Source organism: Psammomys obesus, unplaced genomic scaffold, assembly GCF_907164565.1.
Source record: "Psammomys obesus unplaced genomic scaffold, mPsaObe1.curated_primary_1811, whole genome shotgun sequence".
Classification (NCBI taxonomy): domain Eukaryota; kingdom Metazoa; phylum Chordata; class Mammalia; order Rodentia; family Muridae; genus Psammomys; species Psammomys obesus.
Genome location: NW_026591497.1, coordinates 2,318,156 through 2,342,137, shown reverse-complemented (window position 1 = coordinate 2,342,137; position 23,982 = coordinate 2,318,156). Strand labels below are relative to the sequence as shown.

Genomic DNA, 23,982 nt, shown 5'->3' with positions numbered 1-23,982 from the left:
CCAGTGTAAACACACTCCCAGGGAACAGAACAGAGAAGCATCTTCTTACCATGTGGAGAGTGATGGATTAAAGCAGTATGCTTTCCCATCAGACAAGTTCATCACTGGGATACCATGCTGTGTTAGCAAGATCTGTGACACCGTCATATCACTTCCTGGGGGATATCACAACAATAAATTCTAATCAGTAAGTATGAATACATATTCATTAATGGGAGAAATCTGAACCCGGGCTCCCACAATCCCAACACTAAGCCTCTGGACTACTGCTACATAACCTGTATACTGCTTCTTGGTGCTTTAGCCAAGCCCTTCTGATATCCACCAGGACCTTTGTTGCCCATCTTAGGGAACCATTAATTCATCTGCCTAGAAGCATGTCTCCCAGCTATGTAAATACAGCTCTTGCTCACTGTGAGTCTCAAGCTGTGCCCTAAGCCCGGTTCTCTATATGGGCTAAGGGTCCATGAACCTTATCTGTATCAGACATGGGACTCTGCCCCCAGGGGAAGAAGAGTGCCCACCATAAGTTTACCTGACAAGATGGAGTGTAGAGACTCTTCTTTCACCACAACCACCTGCCTGTGAACATCCCTATAGAGACAGGGAACAGCTTACTCTACACCCAAGTCAAAGGCATCCGAATGTCTTCGCTGCTCAACACCCTGGTCCCTGCACATGTCCCCAGCCCACTCTGCCCAAATCTACAAAAGAACTACCAGGCAGCAGAGCCACTGGGCCACTCTCAACACCCACACCCACCCTGAGAGACGCAGGAGTGTATCCACCCTCTGCTAAGACACTCATTACCAGTGAATAAAAACTGCCCTTGGGCCCACTGGATACTTCTTTGTTGGTTCCCCCTCCTCAGACCCCCCATAGCTAGGAGGACCCAGCCTGTGCCTGCCTCTCACCAGACAGACAGTGTGGCTGCAGCGGTGAGTGCCATGACGTAGGGGCCTGTGCAGTGCAAAGTGGAGATTGGAGATGGAAGGAGGATGGGAGGGAGCAAACGGCGACCACAGGTAGAGAACACCGACAGCATCCTCTTTTCACAGGCAACACATACCACATCACTGCAAGGGAAGAGGAGGGGAAGGCGTCACAGGGGCCGGGTGAATTGATGCAGAGCCTTGCTTCCTCCAAGGCCTTGGTAGGCCTGCTAATACTTTTGCACCGAGCAAGTGCTGCTACTGGAATGGCAAGGAAAGAGTCAAGGAGCAGGGCAGGGGGACAACAGGGCAGACAATCTACTTGAGCTCTTACAAAGGGACTTCTGCTTTCCCCTGTTTACCCAAAGAGCTGCTCACACTAATACTGACCAAGGGGTGCAGGTACTTCATAGAGCTACTACACCTGATGACCACCCCAAGTGTGTCTAACTCATCAAATAAGACCAGAGTGCCCAGATGATAGTCTCCTGGCTAACAACTCATCAGGGGCCTTGGGACAGGCTCGGAAAAGGGTGAGACTCCAGCATCACCTACTACAGGGGCACCAGGCCATCAGGGCGAGGACGGAAGAGGCCTGTTACTCCCTGAGCAAGGAGTGCTTCAGAGGAGTATCTGATTAAGATGTGGTCCTCAAGGAAGCCTAGCACAAGGAGGCCACTGCCTTCCTAGCATGGCTTCCAATGTCAGGCCACTGGTGTATGGGTTGCTACAGCTCACACCCTAGCAAGACAATATGGAGCCCCCTTCGTTATGTCCAACCCAGTGAGCCAGATACATAGTCTGTTTGGGCAATTTACCCCTGCTTAAGAGTACTCTCAACTCTTCCAGAATGAGACATGTTACTAGATTCTAAGGAAGGAGCGCAAGCAAGACACTCTAAGTTTGCAAATGTCTATTTTCAAAACAAGAAAACTTTGAACAGGACCCAGTAGCAAGGAGGAAGCTCTCTTTGATGATGTGACTGTGTTTTGTCAATCATCTTTCATGATCAGGGCCTTCGTTTAGCCAGGTCCAAGCAATGAAGCTCTGACACGGGCTTCAGCAGTAGGCAGGGACCTTTGTAGGCTTGGCTTCTACAGATCCAGTTCCAGCAGCTATGTTGCTATAGGAGAGTCTGTGCTGACATCCCTGGACTCCTGCTGGGACATATTTACCTCGGGACCCGATATATATAATTGGTGCCCACAGCAGTACCAAACACACAGGAAGCTAGGTCTTAGAACTTAGTGAGCTATGCCAAGGAGGAGCAGAACTGTGGGGTCCTTCAGGACCTGATACTATAAACTCATTTGGGTCCAAGGAAATCTTAAGACCTACCTACACAGCTAGGTGAGAGGTATTCACATATTACCTCAAGACAGGCAACTAAGGATCTACCTGAAATGGTTTTCTGAGTAATCACTGTTGAAAAGCCCTAGTAGAAGTGAGATGTCAATGGAACACAGTCGCATCATCAAAGAGAGCTCCCTCCCTGATACTGGGTCCTGTTCAAAGTTTTCTTGTATTCATATTTTGAAAATAGACATTTGCAAACAAGAGACTGGTAAGTGACTGAAAAAAGTGCTGGTCATCTTTTTCAAGTAAGACAAGAAGGATGGGATCCTTGTGCTGCACTGGGTAACAGCACTGAACCAAGACACCCCAGTCCCACCTCCTGTGCAGTACAGGTTCTGACCAGCAGGACTAGGGCTTGCAACACCAACAGTTCACCCTTCCCAGGACTTTGGATGAAAATCTAGGGTCCAGGGAAAGCACCTGCCCAGCCAAAGAGAGCTCTGCAGGCTGACCTCAGTCAGGGGTCTTGCTACACAGGGTAATAAACCCCAGGCTCAAAGCCTGCCTGTGACAGCATGACGTTAGGACACTGAACACTGACTGTAGAGACTGAGATGGTGAATTAGCATGTTCAGGAGAAGGCCCAGTGGAGCCTCTATGGGATCCATCCTCTTCTCACAGGTCACATTCTATTAACTGTGCCTGCACTACCCATCACCGCTCTTACCAGCTGCCAGCAGCAGTGAGGACTCGGCTGGTGAGCACCGTCTCCCACTCCTTTCCTTCACGGTTGCACTTTAGGCGACTCAGCCTTATCCCCCCAACAGCGGTCACTTCATTTTCCACCTCAATGTACATGGAGGGGTCAGAGCTCACCTGTATGGAGAAAAGCAAACACATGTCTTTTCAGGTAACAGTGAGCCTGTTCAGGTGGTGGTCCCTGGACATATGGGACATTCAGGGACTGGACTCTGAGGCAGAACAAAGACAACAAAGAGGCAGACTAGCTGGCTGGCCACCAGAGAAGTGAGAAGGACCAGGAGATGCCAAGTTACAGAGGTGTAACTTGCCCAAGAATATACTGTAAGGACTACAGCCAGATGGAAATGAACTTAGGAGTAACCACCAAAGACTACCATATTTGATAACAGGAAAGGATAAAAAAACTCCAATATGCTTTCCACATTAACAAACTTCACTATGTAATACTATAGTATTACATAACACATTACATTATCATGGTCTAGTTCAGTGCCTGGCATGAAATGGATTCAGCCTTAGACATATCTGGAGATGTGTTCTATGTAAATTGGGTTTCTATGTAAGTTAGAAACCCAGGCAGAATAGCTGGCAAGTTTACATGAGTGCCTTACAAGTGGTTAAAAGCAAAGAGCTACAATCTCTTCAATGACAAAACCAAGGACGGCTCCATGTGGTGCTGAGAGGTGAAGACATCTGGAGAAGAACTAATAGAACTTGAGAGTTTTGAGCTGCTGACTGCTGAAAGTAGTCAACACACACATACAAACACACACACGCAAACACACACACCCATGAACAAACCACATAGCTGCTGTCCTTCCAACTCTTCTGCATGATCCCAAAAGACCTATGGCTAGACAAGATAGAGTCTATTCTCAAGTATCTCCAAACCAGCTCACACCATGTAGCCAGAGGCAAATGACATATAGAGAGTCCAAGAAGGTTGTCTGAGCTGCACAGAGCTAGATACAGAGAATGTACAGTGAAGTGATAGTTAGGTGCAAAGCCACCAATGGTACGTTTACATATAAGGGATTATTTATTTATTTATTTATTCTAACACTGTGTTTGAATAATTTCATGGTTATAAGATACTACTCTTGGACTGAAGAGATGGCTCAGTGGTTTAAAGCATGTGTTGCTCTGGCAGAGAACCTGGGTTCAATTCCCAGCACCCACATGGCAGCTCACAACCATCTGTAACTCCAATCCCAGAGGATTCTGACCTCTGTGGCAACAAACATGCATGTAGTATACATACATAGATGCAGGCAAAATATTCATGCACATAAAATGAAAATAAAGTAAATGTAAAAAGAACCTTTTATTATAAGCAAGGTACCGAGAGGCAGCTAAGGACAGCAAGACTAGAACAGAACACAAACACATGGGCACCAAGCCTGACGCTGTCAAGAGTGATGGAAGACATGCTTCTTGGGAGAGACATGTGAGTCAGGTGTTGAAGGAATTGGTGTCCAGATCTGATGGTAAGGACAGCCCTGGCAGCTGAGACTTAAAAGCAAAACTAGAAAGAAGAAGAGGCATGAAGGCAGAAATAGGAGGCTAGCAGTCGCCCGCCCTGGTCAGCTAGTTATCACTCCAGAAGGAGATAGAGAGCAACTGGAAACAAGTCCCCAACGTTTGACGAGATAAGGCTTATATTAGGGGAAAGAGAATACGTGCACTGTGACAAGAGTAGTAGGGTCCCAATCCTCACCTGAAGGGTGAACGCTTTCTGCGGGCCTGGAACTGGCAGCTTCAGTGCAAGCGCTGGTGCAGACAGACACATTGCTTCCTTCTCTGCAGACAGGGCAGCTGGAGACTAAAAGAGCCAGAAATATCCCTGAGCCCCACCTCAAAACTACAGGGGTACCTTTAGGGAAATTAAATCACCCAGAAGTAAGGACCTAAGGTGAGGCTGGGTCTGCTCCCAAGGCATGTCCACCTACTCTGGAAGGCAGAAAGCACAAGGGAATGCTACAAGGATCCCCACCTGACAGATGAGGGGGCTGACATCAGGGGACCAGTTGTGGTGTAGCTATTTCCTCTGAGTACCATCTCGCCATCATGAAGCAGAGACTGCTGTGGTGACCTACAGAATATGTTGGCCCCACGTCATGGCAATGAAATAAGCAAAACAATACAGTGATAACTGGGTCTACAGTACTAGTAACTGTTAACATTCCCTCAATAATGTTTGGGATTGGGAGGTTACTATACCTCACCTGACATTCTAGACAATATTCCTTCCCACCACCGGGCTACATGTGGTCTTAAGGAGTGGGTTAGAGTACTAAGAGGCAAGAACTTGATTGAAGGTAGGACTCCAGTAATACAGGTTATATGATTTGTCACCTTTGCTAGGGGTGGGACTTCTCAGTGGGGTCACTGCTTTTAAATCATCTTTAGTCTTTGCTCATGCTCCTTTAAGTAACTCCAAGCTGGATTTGGATGAAATAATTTCTTTCATGTGTTGGTACCCTATCTGAAGTAAATGGACACCTCTGTTTTTGTCTCCCAGAAAGTCTTAACAGGCCTGCTCAAGGAAGCTATGAGTTGCAGGCTGGTCTGAAGAACATGGCCTAGGTACAATGAATGGTATGTCTAAGCATCCCACACTAATAAGACACCCCTCGACAAACAAGGGCCTCCCAGGGAGGCAGGGTGGAGCAGGCAAGACAGTCCACAGGCCTTACCTGGACAGACAAAGACATGGGCAAGAGACGAGAATCCTTCCTAGGGCGACCTTTCTTCTTCTTTTCCACTGTCTCTACCTCAAGCTCAAGTTTCCGCTTGGATAGTGAGGAGGGCTTGGCCAGGTGGAGCTTCTCATCACTGTCACTACTACTCTCCAGGAGATCCCGGGGCCTCAGCTCTTTCACAAGGTTCTGCTCTTTCAACCTGAAAACAAAGACATCTATAATTCTGTCTACACAGCCATTCATTCTATAATGGTGTGTCTGTTTATTGTTTGTTATTTTATTTATTTTGTTCTGTATGTATGGGTGTTTTTGCCTCCATGTGTATCTATGTACCATGTGTGTGCCTGGTGCCCACCAGAGGTCAGAACAAGGCACAGGACCCCCCTGGAACTAGAATTACAGACAGTTGTAAGAAGCCATCATGTGGGTGCTGGGAATTGAATATAGTTCCTATAGGAGAACAAGAACTCTTAAACCCTAAGCAATCTGTCTGACCCCCATACTTTTTAAAAAATACACTATTCACAAAAGATGATAAACCATGTAGAGAGGGCTTCTGGTTTCTGCTCCAACAGAGAGCTTGACAGGTGATGTTCAACAACAGTAAGATAGCTGAAAAACTAAAAGGCAGCAACTCCTTTTAGACTCATCAGAGGATGAAAGTGCCATTATGTGTTAGACACTGAGTATGGGCAACTTCGAGTCACTGCTGGAGGTTAGTGACAGAAGGGCTCCTACACATTCAGTTTTTACTTCCAAGGATCCTCTAGGTTTTAAGTCAAAGACAGAAAAAAATGCCCCATGGCTTAGGAAAGTAACCATTTTTAAACATGACCCATACATTCTCCAAAACAATGTCCTGCCCTCAGGAAAACTACTGTACCACGGCCTTGCTCACTGGCAGTGGGCAAGTAAGCACCCAGCTCCAGATCCCTCTACTTTCTGCTCCTTAGGCGGTGGAATTCTTTTAAAGGAAGATCAATGACCCCATGGACTATACTAAGGCCTAGGGATTCTGGTGCAATAACAAAGGAACAAAGTAAATCATAAGTTTAAAGGATAGGCACAGAAGTCAGCCATCTGCCCATTGGGCAGACAGGGAAAAGAGGCTCCAAGTAGATTCATGTAATTTTTGCTTAACCATTTCAGATTGATTCCTGATTCTTTTCTTTCTCCAAGATAAAATCTCAGTAGGCTTTTTCTTCAATAGAGGGAACCCTTTAGAGACACTTTCAAATCTCAGGGTGTGAGACAAAGCTCCCATGTCAGGAAGCAATCAGTTTTCCTTTCTTTGTATGGATGATATAGCCCAAACCAGCCAATTCTAGGGGAGGGAAAGGAAACCCATTCTACGACGGAACATAGAAAATGTCTGACTTTTCCAGACAAAGTTGGATTCCAGCTGTGAATCTTCCACTCGGAACCTGTCTTTTTGTATGCTTTGCTGTATTGAGTGCATCATTTTTTTTAAGACTTATTTATTATTTATACAGTATTCTGCCTGCATGTGTGCCTGCATGCCAGAACAGGGCATGAGATCTCATTACAGATGGTTGTGAACAACCACGTGGTTGCTGGAAATTGAACTCAAGACCTTTGAAAGAGCAGCCTATCTCTCCAGCCTGAGTGAATCATTTTTATTCTTCAAAGCAGTAGAAATCCTTCCTAAAACCCCAGACATCCCTATGACAGCATCAATTGTTCACCACCACAACAACAGATTTCTGTAGCAGATTACAACTGAGGTAGTTGTTTCTGGTGACATGCAAATACAACTGGGTAGACAAAACAAAGCTGCTGTACAAAATTATGCTTCTTACACCTACAGTTACAGGAAACAGAAAACAGATAATAATTTCTAGGTTATATAATATAATCTGCCCAATAATTTTATTTATCTTCCAATAAAAAAATTTAAGTTGGGGCTGAAGAGATGGCTCAGAGGTTAACAACACTGACTGTTCTTCCAAAGGTCCTGAGTTCAATTCCCAACAACCACATGGTGGCTCATAACCAGCTATAATGAGATCTGGTGCCCTCCTTTGGCCTGATGGCATACATGGAGGCAGAGTACTGTATAAATAATAAATAAATATTTTTTTAAGTCATGATGAAAAAAATAAGTGAAACCTAATCAAAAAGAGAAAGAAACAAACAAGCATCCAAACAACAAACAACAGCAAAAAAATAAAAAATAAAAAAATAAATTCTGGGCCTGGTGGCATATCTCTGATCCCAGCACATGGGAGGCAGAGGTAGATGGATTGGTGCGTTAGAAGCCAGAAGCCAACCTAGCCTCTACAGCAAGTTCCAGATCAACGAGAGCTACATAGAAAGACCCTGTCTCAAAAACACAGAATTACATTTGGATATTGCAGAAATTCTGAAACTGCCGGCTTAAAATTTTAATGAAGTATCATTAACACACTAATGACTGTGGTAAAAAAATTAGAGATAATATAGTAATGTTAATGATTATAACAACAACTGAGAATAATAATAGCAAAATTCTTTCCAAAACCAAGACACACACTTCATCATTACTACTTTGGGGTGAAAGGATAGAAAAAGTGATTCCAAGAAAATAAAACTAGACAACACACAAACATCACTACTCTAACATCTGACAAAACAGACTTCAAATAAAAACAAGCTGGAAGTGATGAGGTGGTTACTTCATATTGATTAGGGATACACACTATCGAAGTCCATCACAAGTTTAAGCATACACACACCAAATACAGGTATAGTTACTAACCTGAACCCCAGCTGAACTAAGAAGCTCCGAGCAGAAAAGTACACCTGACTGATAACATCTGTGGAAGCTTCAGATGATAAAATCCGCACACCAAATCCAAGACAGTAGGGGAACTGAACTGCAGACGCAACCTTCTATATCCAAATTCCCCCCTTTTCTATCCTAAAACATCTCAAGACCCCCATGGCATACATGTGTGCAGTCTCCACTTCCATAGAAAGACTATGGCCTTTCACTTTTTCTGATTAAAGAGCAATTCTGTAGTTGGTGATCCAGCACTCAGGAAGGCAGAGGCAGGCGATTGCTGTGAGTTTGAGGCCAGCCTGGTCTACAAAGGGAGTCCAGGACACCCAAGGCTACACAGAGAAACCCTGTCTCAGGGAGGGGTGTGGGGGCTGGGAGAGAACAATTCTGCTTTTGCAGATGCCTATCTTTCTTTTACTTCCACTTTGCTTCCATCAATCCCAATCTAACAAAGGTTACCAAGACAGGTCATCGCAACTAGAAACAAACATGAAAAACTCACAGAGACACAGCAAAGTTAAATGACATTGTGAAGCTACAAACTTCCCCTACATGCAACTGAGATGTCTATTTAACATATCAAATCTGACCTGGCCTCCAGGTTCTCCCAGAATCCCTCAGTCCCTACCTGTTACAGGGCATGGTTGGCATACCCTGCTCTCTAACCTGCTCTCTTCCTTAAATAATCCAGACATTTTATACCTTTGGCCTCCTGGCTGCTGCAATAGTATTTACAGTGTGATCCAGCCCACTGCTCTGCATTTATTTGTTCACCCACAGATTTTAGGTCCTGGGTACTGTGAAATAATCACATATTTTAGAGATCTGGGTTTATTTTTCGTGTTTTTTTTTTTTTTTTTTTTGGAAACAAGGGGTCCCATGTGGCCCTGGCCGACCTAATGTTTGCTGTGTATGTTAGGAAAACAGAAGAAATAAGACAAGTCATACAAAGTCTGCAGAGCTTAAAGGGCCATGTGTCCTTAAATCCTTAAGGACACTTAAATCCTCTGTGTCTTGACGTCACCTCTGAGCAGAAGGCCTTGACTTCCTCAGTGTAACAATAGCAGAGTCTATTTTTCCAACCACACTTGCTCCACTTCTCAGCAAATTCAGGGATCCATTCAAAGGAGCATATTCTCAGCAGGCTAGAATGCCTGGCTCTTGTGCCTCTTCTCTTTCTATCCTTAGGCTACGGTGTCCTCCCTGACAGCTCCTTCCAGCTCCCCACTTTAGGCAGACACTCATTTCTTTCACTCATAGAGGCCTCTGGTGTCTTGCTCACCTGCAAGAGCCAGGATGCATGGTGGAAGTCCCGGAGAGATATAACATCTAACACCTACCTTTCGACAGCTGTTGGGATCACACCGGTCAAGGAAGGAGCACCTGGTGTGGCTTTGGACCGCTCTGTGAATCGGGAGTCAAATGCTTTCATGGGTTCAATCTTGGATGGTGTTGTTAACACGGAGGGTGACAATGCAGCAGGAGTAGAGGTAGCGTTCACACTGGGGAATAAAAACGGGATGTTTATCAAACACAAGCAACAAAGGAATGGTTGGGCTAGGACTTACATAACTTGGGGCCTATCTAAAGAAGCATCGAACTTCTTTCTAAAACACAAGAAAACTTCAAAATATACTGTTTTTATTTTTATTTTTTAATGTTCACACATTAAAATCCTGGAAGTCTATCTGAGAAGTTAAAGGGAAAATATATTCAGTTTCCCTTTTGTGTTGTTCTGACAGTTTTTGGAATTAGACCATATGCTGGGTGTCTCCACATCCACACCAAGTGACTGGACCACTAGTTTTGCCACTTCCACAGTGGCTACAGGGATACAAGGCCTCACTGGGCTCTTGAAGTCATGGCTTCAACTTCATCGTAGTCCTCTTGGTGGTAAGTGGGTCCACCCATTGCTAATTGGAATAATGGCAAAGCCTTATCCATTTGTGGAAAAGTTTGTCCAGCTTTCCTCTTGCTCAAATCTATCTCAATTCCTGAGCAAAGCTACCAAGCCTTGACTGACCTCATGCAGGTTACGCTACTTCCATCTGCCTAGGTCCCATCTCCATACAGGATGCCTGGCAATCATCCCCGATGGTACTGTTTCTCTCTCCCATGATCTCTAGTTCCAACTCATGCTCAGCTCTGGTGGCGCCTGTCCTTCCCAAACACCCCTTGCTTTGCTTTCTAAATATTGTGCTGTACCATCTCCTCTCTTAGGTACACTCACTGTATGATGAACAGTGGCAATTGTTGCTTGGTGCCATCATGCCAGAGAGCAGGAGGTTGCAGCAATCCAACATTCATTCCACTGACAGGGAATCACTCCCCTTATCAGTAAGCAGGAGTGGTGCTATTTACACTTGGACTCCACTGCCTACTGGAATCATCTTCCTAAAATGTAAGACCCAAAGCCCTCTGTCTCCCCTCTAAGAAAATCCCAGGCTACTTAGTTCAGAATAGGAACCCAGCCTTTCCTCCTCTTTTCCCAGTTCACCTAAGGGACTCAAAGTTCTACTATTGCCACTGATGGGGCTCCCAACCTTCTCCGACTGCCTTGCATGGGCTATGAGAGAAGCACTTTCTAAAGTCTCAATGAAACCTGCTTGCTAAGCCTCCCAATGAACAAACAGCCCTTTCCGCAAAAGGACCCTGAAAGCTACACTGTAACCCTGTAGCTGCTTCTTCCTTATTGGAGGACAAGCAGCTGCCAATCACTGCTCTGTATGTACAGTTCTTAAGAGTGTATAGTCCAGAGTAGGAATGCAGCCAATGTTCATTCTCACTCATGCTCCCCGAGTCCTGACTAGATAGGATGGACAGTAAAGTCAAGGAGTCTGAGTAAATTTGATTCTAAGTGTGATGGAGAATCCAAATGCTCACAGGAGGCCAAATCCAGAAATGTCAGGCCATCTCCAGTCTAGATCTGCCAGAAAGTCAGTTGGTCTTGTTGTAGGAAGCATCTCACTGGTAGGTCCCCAAACCTTTGTAGGTTTAACTATTCTCTGTGTCAAGTTGACACATCCTCAGAGACTTAACTTAAACAAATCCTCCTGTCTAAGGAAGATCCTCATTTGAAATCAAGCATGTCTTTTCTTTTCTAGTAAAGTATCCATGAACTAAGAATAGAATAAACTTTTTTTCAATGATTCATTTTTATTTTATGTCCATTGCTGTTTTGCCTGTATGTATATCTTTGTGAGGGTGTCAAATCACTTGGACCTGGATTACAGACAGTTGTGAGCTACAATGTGGGTGCTGGAAATTGAACCCAGGTCCTCTGGAAGAGCAACCAGTGCTTTTAACTGCTGAGCCACCTCTCCAGCCTAGAATGAAATTCTTACCCCTGGAACCATGTCCCAAACCTGAACTTTCCCAAGGATATGACTGATCTTTGGTGTCTACTAACCTGTCCTTACTGACAGACTCGCCTGAAGGCCTGGCACCGGTGGCTGCCACTGGTTCTGTGCAAGGCTTTGAGGCGCCGAAGGAGGGGGTACTGGAGTCCAGTGGCAGTAGCTGCTGACCGCTAGGAGAGGAGAGCATGGTGCCTGCCAGGGAGCTGGAGAGTGGGATGCTGTTAAAGAATGCCGTGGAGAAGTCCCTGTCGTTAACAAGGAAAAGTAAATCAGCACAAAAATGTCACATCTAGTATTTTATAACATTTTTCTGAGTCTTGAGGCATGGGTAATTTTTAACGTTAAAGAGTTTAAAAAAAAAAAAAAGAAGAAACACTTAATATATTGCTTAATTGACTCTAAAGTTAACTAGTAATGCACATACGACTGCAAAAAGACAACCAGGATGCTATCTATAACTGTTAGATGCTCCTGAGCCTACCATGCACCCTGCAGCTTCTATAGAGGACTCCCTTCTATTTGAGAGGCTGCAGGCTTTCCTACTAGATAGTCATGTTAATTTATTTAACACAGCCTCCCTCCCTGATTCTGTGACATACTGCCCCAACAGGAGGTATGAGCTAAGTATTGAGACTAAGGAACCTGGACAGAGCAGGCAGGGCAACTCCCTAGCCAACTGCAAGCTCCTACACTTGTGCAATTCAGTCACTTTCATTGTGCCTCAAGTTGTCATCTGCCAAGTGCTTGGACTCTCACCAATGGGTTATAAAGAATAGTGCATAGCACATATTGTATGGAGCACATAGTGGCTGCTCAAACATATATAGAATTAAAGTAACTGTCTTGTACTAACCAATTGCTGTGTAGGATATATTCGGGGAAATGTAGTTAGAGTAGCAAATATAATGTTTGCTCACACATGGTTTCTGGTAAGTATTTCTAAAGCTCCCTCCTTAGGAGAGCGCCTATTTCCCCACAGCCTAATAGGGTTTTTTGGTTGTTGTGCTAGGAATGGTTGTGATAGTGCTGGTTGGTTGGTTTTGTGGTACTAGATAGAATCCAGCCCTACACATGCAACTGTAATATCACTGGGCCATGTACCTGGACTTTTTATTTTGATAAAAGGCTTTAGGAGGTTACCCAGGTAGGCAGTGAACTCACTCTGTAGCTTAGGCAGCCCTCTTGAGTAGCTACAATTACAGGCCTTACCCTGCAAAGCCCACCTTAAGAGTTTTATCACAGTTCTTGCTATCATTCAATTTGATGAATAATAAATATTATTTTCTAAGGGAACAAATGAGAATAAGTTTTTTTGCTACTATAGATTTTAGCCTGGCTAAAACAATGTCATTGGTGTGGTCTGAATTTTATGTCATTTATGGAAAAAAAATCTTTTATCTCTGAGATTATACAAGTATTCTTCCATGAAATCTTGTAAAATTTTAAGCAAAAATGTTTTAAGGTAGCCCACACCTTTAACACCAACAATCAGAAGATAAAAAAGGTAGATCTCTATGAGTTCAAAGCTCAGCTAAGAATACACAGTGAGCCCCATCTTTCAAAATAAAAGTTTTACATGACAACAAAAGAAATAAGAAAGAGAGGGGGAAAAAAAACTATCTGTAGGTGTTTCTACTTTTAAACTGGTAATGAGGGTAGATGCAATGTGGTTTCTAGAGTGACAAGTCATCCTGTTTCTCATTTACTGAACTGGCCAAATGCTTCATCTCTAATTGAGACATTACCTTTAAAATTCCCTTAAGGCAGACATGGTGGTACATACTTTTAATGCCAGCAATCAGGAGACAAAGGCAGGTGGATCCCTGTGAGTTCAAACCAACCTAGTCTACATAATGAGTTCCAGATTAGCCAGGGATACATAGTGAGACCCTGTCTTTAAAAAAAAAAAAATCCCTGGAATGGGGTAGAGAGACGACTCAGTTGGTAAACTACTTCCCACAGCATCATGAGGATGATCTCAACAGTCACATAAAAAGCCATACACAACTTCATGTGCCTGTAATCCCAGTGCTGGGGAAGTGAGGACAGAAAATTGTTGGCCAGCCAGTCTAGCTAAATTAGTAAACTCCATGTCCAGAAGAGATCCTGTCTCAAAAAATATGGTAGAGAGCAATTGAGGCAGACACCCTAGGACAAATTCTGCCTCTGTATACATGCATACATATTTATACACATACAAACACACACACATACAGCAATACCTGGGTTTTACTCAGATGCAGGATATAGGAACTCAGGTCCACATGTTTACACAGCAAGTACTCTACCAACTGAGTCATCTCCCAGCCCATAAGCAGAATCCTTAAATTTTTTTTCACAAATTTACATTATTTAGTTCAGCCTGCTAGTGTACATCTATAAGCCCTGCTACTCAGGAGGGTAAGGGGAAAAGGTTACTTTTAGCTCCAAGTTCAAGAACACCATGGGCAACACAATAAGACACTGCCAAAAAAACAAACAAACAAACAAACAAACAACAACAAAAAAAAAACCCCTGAAGTGATTTCTTCCTTTATATCTTTTAAAGGAACTGCTTCTAAAGGTATTACTTGATCTCACTTAAGTTATATTTCACTCATGGAGTTTCTTCAGGCCAGTTTCCTGCTAGTGCTGCCACACACATAATCCCCATCTCTGCTTCCTAAATGCTGGAATAAGCAGAAGCACAGTGAGCTTTATTAGTTTCTTTTGCTAGCCACAGCAACCCCGGAGATGTTCCTCTAGATCATATCATCCTTCAATATGACATGTTTCATGTTCTCTGAAACTCATGTTGACTACCTACAAAGAGGCTAAGGAGGAACATTAAATAATAATCAAGGGAATACAAAGCCACTTTATTTCTAAATATGATATGAAAGAACTGGTAAATCACCAGGTAAAGAAGCCTCTATCTACTTTGATTTAATTTAATTTGAAGTCAGAATAATGTTGAACTGTGGAAGTGTTTTTTCTAATAATTTATTTATTTTTAATTTCATGTACATTGTTGTTTTACATGCATGTATGTCTGTATGACAGTATTGGAACTGGAACTCCTTGGAACTGGAGTTACAGACAGTTGTAAACTGCCATGTGGATGCTGGGAATTAAAGAGAAATCAGTGCTTTTAAATGCTAAGCCACCCCTCCCCCCCAATTTATTTGGATCAGCTGATATGTAGACTTAAAATTATTTCCCACAATTTTGAACACCCTTGCTTACCTAAAATAAGATTTATTTGATTGTGAAATTAGATTTGTTTTGTTTTTTTGTTTTGCTTTTGTTTTCTTGAGATAGGTATGCTGCTCTGGCTGGCCTGGAACTGCTTATGTAGACAAGACAGGCCCAAAACTCACAGATATCTGCCTTCCTCTGTCTCTAAAGTGCTGGAATCAAAGGTATGCACCACCATGCCCAGCACTGATATTAGCATTTCAACATGCTATAAGGGTCTCCATATGACTGTGTTACTTAGGATTTTGAACTGACATCCAGAAACTGTATAGGCCTGAAATTTATTATGAACTTTGTGAGATGAAGTCTATGTTGTCCAGGCCTGAGCTCAAGTATTTATCTTGCTTCAGTCTCCTGAAGAGTTGAACCATGTGAAATACTATAGTGAATTGCCACATCTGGATTTAATTTATCAATATACTAGAACATGTAACATGCTCTTAGAATTCTCCTGTAAAGGCTGCATAATCTGGTAGCTTTAAGGAAGGTGAATACAATTTCTTGTCCAGCAATACTTCATTTTTAGTAATTTTATTTAAATAAATATATACAAAGTCTTTCATCCTTTTGACTCATTCTTTATCTGTGATTATTTCCCACTTACAATTACCTTTGCATTTTTGTTTTTCTTTTCTTTCTTGGTTATCTGATAACTTGTTAAACAGCTTTTTGTTTTGACATAGGAATTAGGAGGGAAAAGCTTTAACATAAATCAATTCTGGGCACAAAATTAAGTGCCCAGTAGTAGAAAGGTGACTCAAGGCCAGCAGGAAACGCCCATCTCCTCTGCCTCCTTGCTGGGTTAGGCATGGAAAGATCCAATGGATCAAAGTGCACCACCACCCCCTCTTTCCCTACCTCAGGCCTGCAGTGTTCAAAGCAGACTTCCACACTTGATTCTTATAAAAGTTAGGAAGATGGCTTTACCCTATAATGGGGGAGGGTGGTGAAGGTTAAGTCACCATTTGGAAGAGTCAAGACAGTGGGTTCTCAACAGGTGTCTAGTACACACAGCCTGAGAACTGGGGTTAGCAAATGTTGTGAATAAAGCTGCTTTAGGTTTCAAGGGATACCAGGAAGACCTGGAACAGCTCATGAATGGGCAACTGCAAAATGTAAAGGACTTTTATACTGTCTCTGTGAAGGACTTTCTGACGCCCTGAGCTGATCACTATGTGGGTCCAAAACCCTGAGAGAGAAACCTAATAGTGGGTACTATCAGAAGAGCACTTAGAACCCTTTGATTCAGCATATGTCATTTCTAAGAACAATCACTACAAACACATACCTGACTACAGATGGGCAGAGAGCAGCAAATGGGAAGAGGCCATAGTCCCCTTCCTGCCTCCACAGAGCGAGTAATGTGTCTCAGAGCCCTAACCTCTGTCTGACAGTTCCACGTCAGGAATTACCCAGGAGGACAGTCAAGTGTGTGTTCAAAGATTAACAGTCACAAAAACTGGACACGAGTCCACAGTTAAGGAGCTGGCTTGTTAACTCATGGTGCATTCAGACGACAGGAATCTGGATAATCAGCAAGCAATGCTTCAGAGGACTATTTATTTAGTGGATTAAAGGTCAAGATACAGTAGCAAGTGGGGAAGGACTGGAAATACAGATATCAAAATGATAACAGAAGCTGGATTATGAATGATATTTATCCTCTTCTTTAGACTTTTACTATCTTTCTAATTTTTCAATTATGTTTTTTCATAATGAGAAGGAAAACTGTCACAAAAGGAAGAAAGCGTAACGTCCTCTCTTGCCTTACAGCACTTTGCCAGCAGCTAGGCCGAGTAGACGGCTAGCAAGTGGAGACATGCTGGCTTTGGCCCATTCAGTTCCTACCCTTCCACAAGTGACAAGAGCTCTATGGGGACCACAGGGCTTTGAGAGTATAAAGTTGGCCCCAGTCTTCCAAGACCCTAACTGGCTAACTGGCAAAAGAAGAAAGAAGACCTCCCCAGACAAGGTCACAAAAAGCTTGGTGAATGAATGAGTACCCAGTGTCCAGCTGTGCTATGCAGAGAGGCGTGATTCTCCTCCGACCATCTGCTGTCCGTGTTTCCACTTGTTTCTTCAACAGATTCTGGCAAAGTAGAGTCAAAGTGAATACAAAAGCTTCAGCTAACCATATCCAAATATCCAAAAATAAAGCTGTCTTTTGTTTTGCTTTCATGATGAGAACATTTCACTCTTTTAGGAACCCAGTACAAACTAGAGGATTGGCAGCCAGAGTCTTTAAGCTGCACAACAGAGCTTCTAGAGTCAAAGTGAATACAAAAGCTTGAGCTAACCATATCCAAATATCCAAAAATAAAGCTGTCTTTTGTTTTGCTTTCATGATGAGAACATTTCACTCTTCTAGGAAACCAGTACAAACTAGAGGATTGGTAGCCAGAGTCTTTAAGCTGCACAACAGAGCTCTAGGACTAAAACCTGGTGCTCATTTTCATTTTGCCTTCCAATCCCTGGCACCCACTAGTCTCCTCTCTGCTCCTCTGAATTTTACTACTTATATTCCCATCAGGCAGTATTTGTGCTTCTGTCTCTGTAAGCATTAAATCTGGATTTGTCATGAATATCTCACCATGGTGATGAAAAACAAAGGCTTCTAAGGAAATGTATTCTAATTCCCCTTTGCATAGCCTTGCTGGTACAAACAAGATCAAGCACCGCCAAGCACAGACATGGATAGCAGGGCACGTTTTCGATTTTCAACACAGTGAAAAAGCAAAAATAGAGAGCTCCCAGCTGAACTGACGCGAAGAGCCTTCTTTCCTGTCATTGGCACCAGACATGACCAAACTTAGGCTGTGAGCACATTGCATCTAACAGCCATTAGCTAATACAGGAGCCTTAAGATTAAGGTCTGAACATGTGAGCCACACTCTTGTCACAAAGTAGTGACTAGCAAACAAATTTCATTTATTTAAAATGAATAAACATGTCACTCTGTCCCACATACTAACCTAGAACACATTATATAGCCCAGGCTAAATTCAAACATGCAGTGATCATCCTCCTGCCTCAACCTGCCAGATGCTAGAATTATAGATATGACCCATCATGCCTGGCTTCCAAACTGACTTTTATCAGTTTTCTTCCTTCATAAAAAGCTTATAACGGTGGTTCCCAATCACACATTCTGTCAGATTGACCTGGAGAAGTTTGTTGACCTCCACAAGCTCCTGAACATGATTAAACTCTCAGTTCTCAGTGATCTCCACGTCTCTTATGCTGCCCTGCCCTATTATCCCTGTCCACTAGTACAATACAGGCTTCCAGAAGCCCAAACAGCTCTGAGGGCAAGTAATCTAATTTCTCAGTATCTACAATTTCCTAGAGAGAGGAATAGGTAAAGGCTCTGCATTTCTGTTAAGGACAACCTCTTCTATGGCTCCCTGGGGAAGAAGCCCTCTGATAAAGGTGTATGGGCCACAGCTGACTATTGGTCCAACCTCATACTCACCACATAACCACTTCACTACCACTCATGCCCAGGCCCTACCTTTCTGCCCTGTCCAGAAGCCTTTTTCATGTTCCATCTGTTCCTCCCCTTTGCCCTGTCTCTGGGCATGTGCTCATGTCTTTTAGTGCCACTGGGCCAGGCCCTCACCTTCCTGATATCTTCCAGGCTTTCCCCATTGACCACACCCGTGACTGAGGACGCTGAGCTTGTCTCTCTAGTCGTGGCATTCTTCTGATCCAGCTGCTGCTGTTGCTGTCTCCGCTGGTACTTGAGCATCTCGGGGTTCTCAATAACAGCTGTGGAAAGCTGCGCCTCAGTCATGATTGCCAGGCTCTTGCCATAGGTGGACTGGTGAATGCGGCTCTGTAGGAAGCAGGAAGAGGTTTGACATGTGGGTTTGAGTATCACCATGGCCAAAGTTGCCCACCAGCAGGTACACTATAGTGCTGACTCTCCTGGTTCTAAGAGCAAAACAGCCCAGGAGGCCACCTCACCATCAGTTCCCACTCAACTGCCTGTCACTGACCTGATATATCTGTTAAAATCTCTCATCTCCCACAAAATGTTTACAGCCTCCTATGTATCTATGGTTGGAAAGACAGTGGGATACTGACAAGAAATCACCTTTCACATTGGCTAGTACAAAACAAATGGCCACAGATACTGTCTCAATTGAATTGCAGATGCCCAAATGGTAACTTAAGGTTCTTATGTCACACCAAAAACTCTAAGCACTCACAGAACCAACCTGCTCTCTCTGTTCTTGTGAAAGCTAGCCACCATGGCAGGAGGTCCCATGCAACTAGCATTGTATCTCAAGCATAGGAGGCTTCTCAGCTCTTCTATCCTCCCAGCTATAGGCCCTGTTAATCCTATGCCATAACAAGATAGACAGAAACCTCAGGAGAAGAGGGGCAGCATCCCAGAACAACGTAGCAAACAGTTCTCATAAAAACATGCGGAGAAGTGGATCCACAAAAAGATATGCAAATGACAGTGCTATATCCTGCCCAAGAACTAGGGACTAAAGTTAATGGATATCTGGCTCATACGAGATGGTATCTAGTTGGTAGACAGCTTTCTACAACAGGGACTTTGAGACTCACTCCTGCAGGACCTAAGTAGCCCCAGGAACCTTCCCCTTCTACAGTCCTGTCTCCTGCCCCCTCTTCCAAGCCCAACCTCTGTAATCTCAAGCCAAACTTTTGACCTTGGCCAGGATTTTAGAGTTCCTTAAACACAGAGTCACTTCCAGTAATCTGGGAAATGGTAAGATACATGGGATTCTTCCGAAGGCTCTCACAGTGACTCTTTAAGAGGTACTGAAGGATCCAAGGAACCTTGATGACAGGTATAAGGCAGAATGAAGATGCTAGGTCACTCAGAAACTTACTCCTTTAAAAACACTGGCAGGCTGCCCCCCATTCCAAGCACAGTGCATAAGGTAGACTCCACCCCAAGGGATTACATCTTAGTTGCGGGTGTTGCCGCACAGTAGATGAAGAGGTGGCTTACCCCCAACAACAGCATCACTAAGAGGATAGCTGCTGACCTGCTCTGGGCTTCCACAGAGCTCCATTCAGACAAATGGATATAATACCCCATTAACGGTTGGCAAAAGTCTGTCGGTAGAAAGAACAGTTTCTGTGTCTACAGCAGGTAAAGCAGAGCCTTTCCCAATGCCCATACAGAAGTACAGGGAGGCCCCATGCTCTGAGAAGAGACATAGGTGAGAAAGCCTTACTCAAAGGCAGCAGGTCTAGTTCACACAGCCACTTTTCTACTTAAGGACAGAATGGTCCTCACAAAGGGCCATGCTATTTTCTTAGGCTTGGTTACCTTACTTATGATGAGACTTGCTTTATAAAAATAATTCAGTTTTTTATTATGGCATCTAGGGAGAAAAGGGTTGCAGAAAAACTGAAGGAAGAAAGAAGGAAAAAAGAACACAAACCAGGAAAAGATGGCATACACAATGTTAAGAAAGAATAACAAACATCTCCACGAAGTCAAAGGCTTACTCCAGTTCCTACTTTTCAGTTACTGGGTTTGGTCTTTTGGTACAAAGAAAGTTTGTAAGTTTTCTCTTGGGAAGTTTTTCTTGGTAAGTTTTCTATCAAGTTTTCAACTTTATCTTCTTTTTCTTTAACATTAAAAAAAAAAAAAAAAAGAATGGCTGGGCAATGGTGGTGTTTGCCTTTAATCTCAGCACGTGGGAGGCAGGGGCAAATGGATCTCTATGAGTTTGAGGCCAGCCTAGAATACAAAGTAAGTTCCAGGACAGCCAGGGCTATAACAGAGAAAAGAAAAAAAAAAAAAAAAAAAAAAACCTGTCTTGAAAACAAACAAGCAAGCAAACAAACAAGAAAAAACAAAATGCAAACAGTTCTCCATTGATAGGCCTCAAGAATTCCTTAGAGGCATTCCTTAAAATAACATGAAACAGGAATTGCTGCAGGTATATATAGCTCAGTGGCCACAGCATTTGTTCATCATGTGGGAGGCCCTGGGTTTGATCCTCAGCATCTATAAGCATCACTTTACATGACTGTTCTGTTTCCTTAGTTATTTTTTTAAACCAGTCTCACTCTGTAGCCCAGGCTGGCCCTGAACTCTCTTCAGCCTTTTTAGGATTAAAGGTATATGCCCCTGCACCCAGCAACTATATGAAGTTTAAATGATAAATATTTACAAAGCCCGTATATGGGCAAGAACCTGGCATAGATGCTAAGAATGACCAGTATTAACTGTCACATAACTGCTGCTATGCCAGCACGAAACAACAGAATGAAGGAAGTGACATAAACAAACAACCCACAGAAGTGACTTCAACTCTCTCCCAGAGTGAAAGACTTTTGATAGCTATTGCTTCTCTCAGCGTAATCACAGATACCCAGATTATTCTTTGTTCTTATTTTTGGCATAAGTATTATTAATCTTTTCTTTTTTTTTTTTTTTTTAAAAAAAAAAAAAAAAAAAAAAAGGAGTACATAGTCTATAAAGAGCAAACATGTTAGAATACTTAAGAAATAATGTGTCTATGTCTTCCATAAGAGGACCCAACTGAAGGGATCTCATAGCTACTATGGCAGCATACAGCCCAAAAGCCTACCTTTTCCTCCTCACTCAGTGGGTCTCCAAGTTCATCCTGGGAGAAATCAAGAAATGCCACAGAGCCGTCCATGGAGCATACCAGGATACCCAAGCCATTCAGAGTCCTGAAAGAGACACCTGTCAGCAGCCTAGGGGGGACAATGTACCTGAAGTGGCCACATGAGGATGCTCAGAGAATGCTCTGATAGATACTAGAAACCTAAGGCTCCTTTCTGTGGCCTGAAGATAGGGGCACGCAAAGAGGGGCGACAATCACAGCCTTTGCTACCCGGGTACCAGTGCAAAGAATCTCTTACCAAGTTTTCTAAAAGTTTTAAATTTGTTTTATAAATCTTGAGAAGCGTGTATGCTATAAACTTAGAGAAATCCCAGTCTGTCCAAGCAGGCATTTCCCTACAACAAACCCTGGCTGTGCTGACACAAAAGCAGAGCTGAGCTGCTGCTACTGAGTAGAGTACAAACAGCACCTTGGGGCTACATGGCCAGAGGAAGGTGAACAAGCTGCCTGGCCTTACGGGTCTCATGTTGTAGGAGCCAGTTCACTGCAGCAAGAATCCATCTTACCAGGAAATATCCATGATGGATTTGTCAAACAGCTCATGGATGACAACCAGAGGCCGTTTCAGACACGTGAGCTATGAAAAGAAAAAGTTAAAATTAATGAAATCACTGAGAACCAACTCATGCACTAAGCTCAACCATCTTTATGTGCTCAGGAGCTTCAGTCGCCTCCACTAACATATATGACATATTAAACTCAATCTAGACACAAGTGCCAAAACCCCAAGCTGGGAATGCCAAGGCCCGCCAGGAATTCACATACTTAAAGAAGCTACTGTCTGGCAGGGGGCAGCTTTGCATTCTTTCAACAACAGAAAAAGCAGAGCAGTATGAGATGGTCCCAAAAGGACACAGCTCACCTTCTCTGGGCATTGAGCTCTGGTCCACATTACTCAGTGTTCCAGAAAATAGTTACATAAATCATTAAGGCTCGCCCCTGTGTGCCAGATAGCTCACAGACATAAGCTGTAACTCCAATAAAGGGCTAGACGGATGGCTCAGTGAGTAAGGGGCACTCTGCATGCTCACATACACTTGTGTACTTACATACACAGATACATACATAAAAGGGGGTAAAGGGTCAGAGAAACGTCTCAGTGGTTAAGAGCAATTAATGTCTTACAGAGCACATTAGGTCAGTTCCCATCACCAACATGGAACCTTACAACCAATTATAATTTCAGTTCTAGAGGTTGGACACCCTCTTCTGGCCTTCACAGGCAACCAGGCACATATGTGGTATGTGTGTGGTTGTGAAAAGAAAGCTTCCTAGGTCCCTTCCAGCAACATATTTCTCTGAACAAATTATAATGCATGTAGCCTGAAGGTAATTCTGCTTTTGAAAAGTCTTAATTTATTTTCTTAAAGTGTGTGTGTGTGTGTGTGTGCATGTGTGTGTGTGTGTAAGAGAAAGAGAGACTTTCAGCATGCTGGCATGTACCTAGCAGCTAGGACCACAGTCTGCAATGTATGTAGAATTGTCTTGGGTCACAGAACATCAGCCTCTGGTGATAAGGCATTTAACCTTCCAAAAACTGTCACAGTTCACTCTCTACCCATTATTGAATACAGGCTGGGAATCTGCACAATGGACCACACCAAGTTAGATCTAAAGAGGCTTAAGACAGTACCTCTCTTGAGTACTACTGTCTAGCAAGGAAAATAAGACTTACAGTCTTAAACATCAGTGTTATCTAAAGTGTCAAATGGACAAGGAAAAGAAGTCAACACAGGCAGGCCAGGATGGCAGGAGGAGCTCAAGCTCAAGGCAAACCTGGGCCTCACAAAAAGACCTCATCTCAGCTAAAACAACCTTAATATCTGCCCACAGAAAAACACATGAACAGTTCATGGTATGCTTATCAAGTTAAACCCTACACAACAATAATAGGAATAAACTATCATTATGAGACTGCTTTGATAAAGTCAGGAAGAGGAAGTGTGCAAGGTAGTAGGGACACAGCATAAACACATATGACATTCACTTAACTGAATCTTTCAGGTGAACATACTTCATCTACGGTATATGTAGACATAAAGAATTTCCTAGCAAAAAATGACACAACATGCCAGCTATGACACCGATAGCTGAAGGAGCTCGTCTGGGGGGGGGGGGATCAGGGTACTGGCCAGGCCTAGTCTCAGTGCTTTTTTCTAAACAGCAGGAGAGCCCGCATGTTTCTGAAAAGGAACTGACCCCAGGCACATGTTGAGGAATACACCTAGCACCATCAAAAACAGTGGCTCTTTTCTTGAATTCCTCCAG

General features: G+C 43.4%; 1 protein-coding gene across 4 annotated transcripts in view; it reads right to left on the bottom strand.

Annotated features, from left to right (window-relative positions):
- Nucleotides 1-23,982, bottom strand: part of LOC129679227 (protein HIRA) — a 76,625-nt gene that overhangs the window by 16,076 nt on the left and 36,567 nt on the right. For all 4 annotated transcript variants that reach the window (XM_055610197.1, XM_055610198.1, XM_055610199.1 and 1 more), the window contains 12 exons: nt 22,221-22,291; nt 21,655-21,760; nt 18,690-18,905; nt 17,074-17,159; nt 11,884-12,078; nt 9,815-9,976; nt 5,687-5,891; nt 4,708-4,812; nt 2,956-3,104; nt 915-1,076; nt 536-594; nt 50-155 (listed from right to left, as the gene is read on the bottom strand). In XM_055610197.1, the coding sequence (XP_055466172.1) occupies nt 50-155; nt 536-594; nt 915-1,076; nt 2,956-3,104; nt 4,708-4,812; nt 5,687-5,891; nt 9,815-9,976; nt 11,884-12,078; nt 17,074-17,159; nt 18,690-18,905; nt 21,655-21,760; nt 22,221-22,291 (1,622 nt within the window). The remainder of the gene's footprint in view (nt 1-49; nt 156-535; nt 595-914; nt 1,077-2,955; nt 3,105-4,707; nt 4,813-5,686; nt 5,892-9,814; nt 9,977-11,883; nt 12,079-17,073; nt 17,160-18,689; nt 18,906-21,654; nt 21,761-22,220; nt 22,292-23,982) is intronic.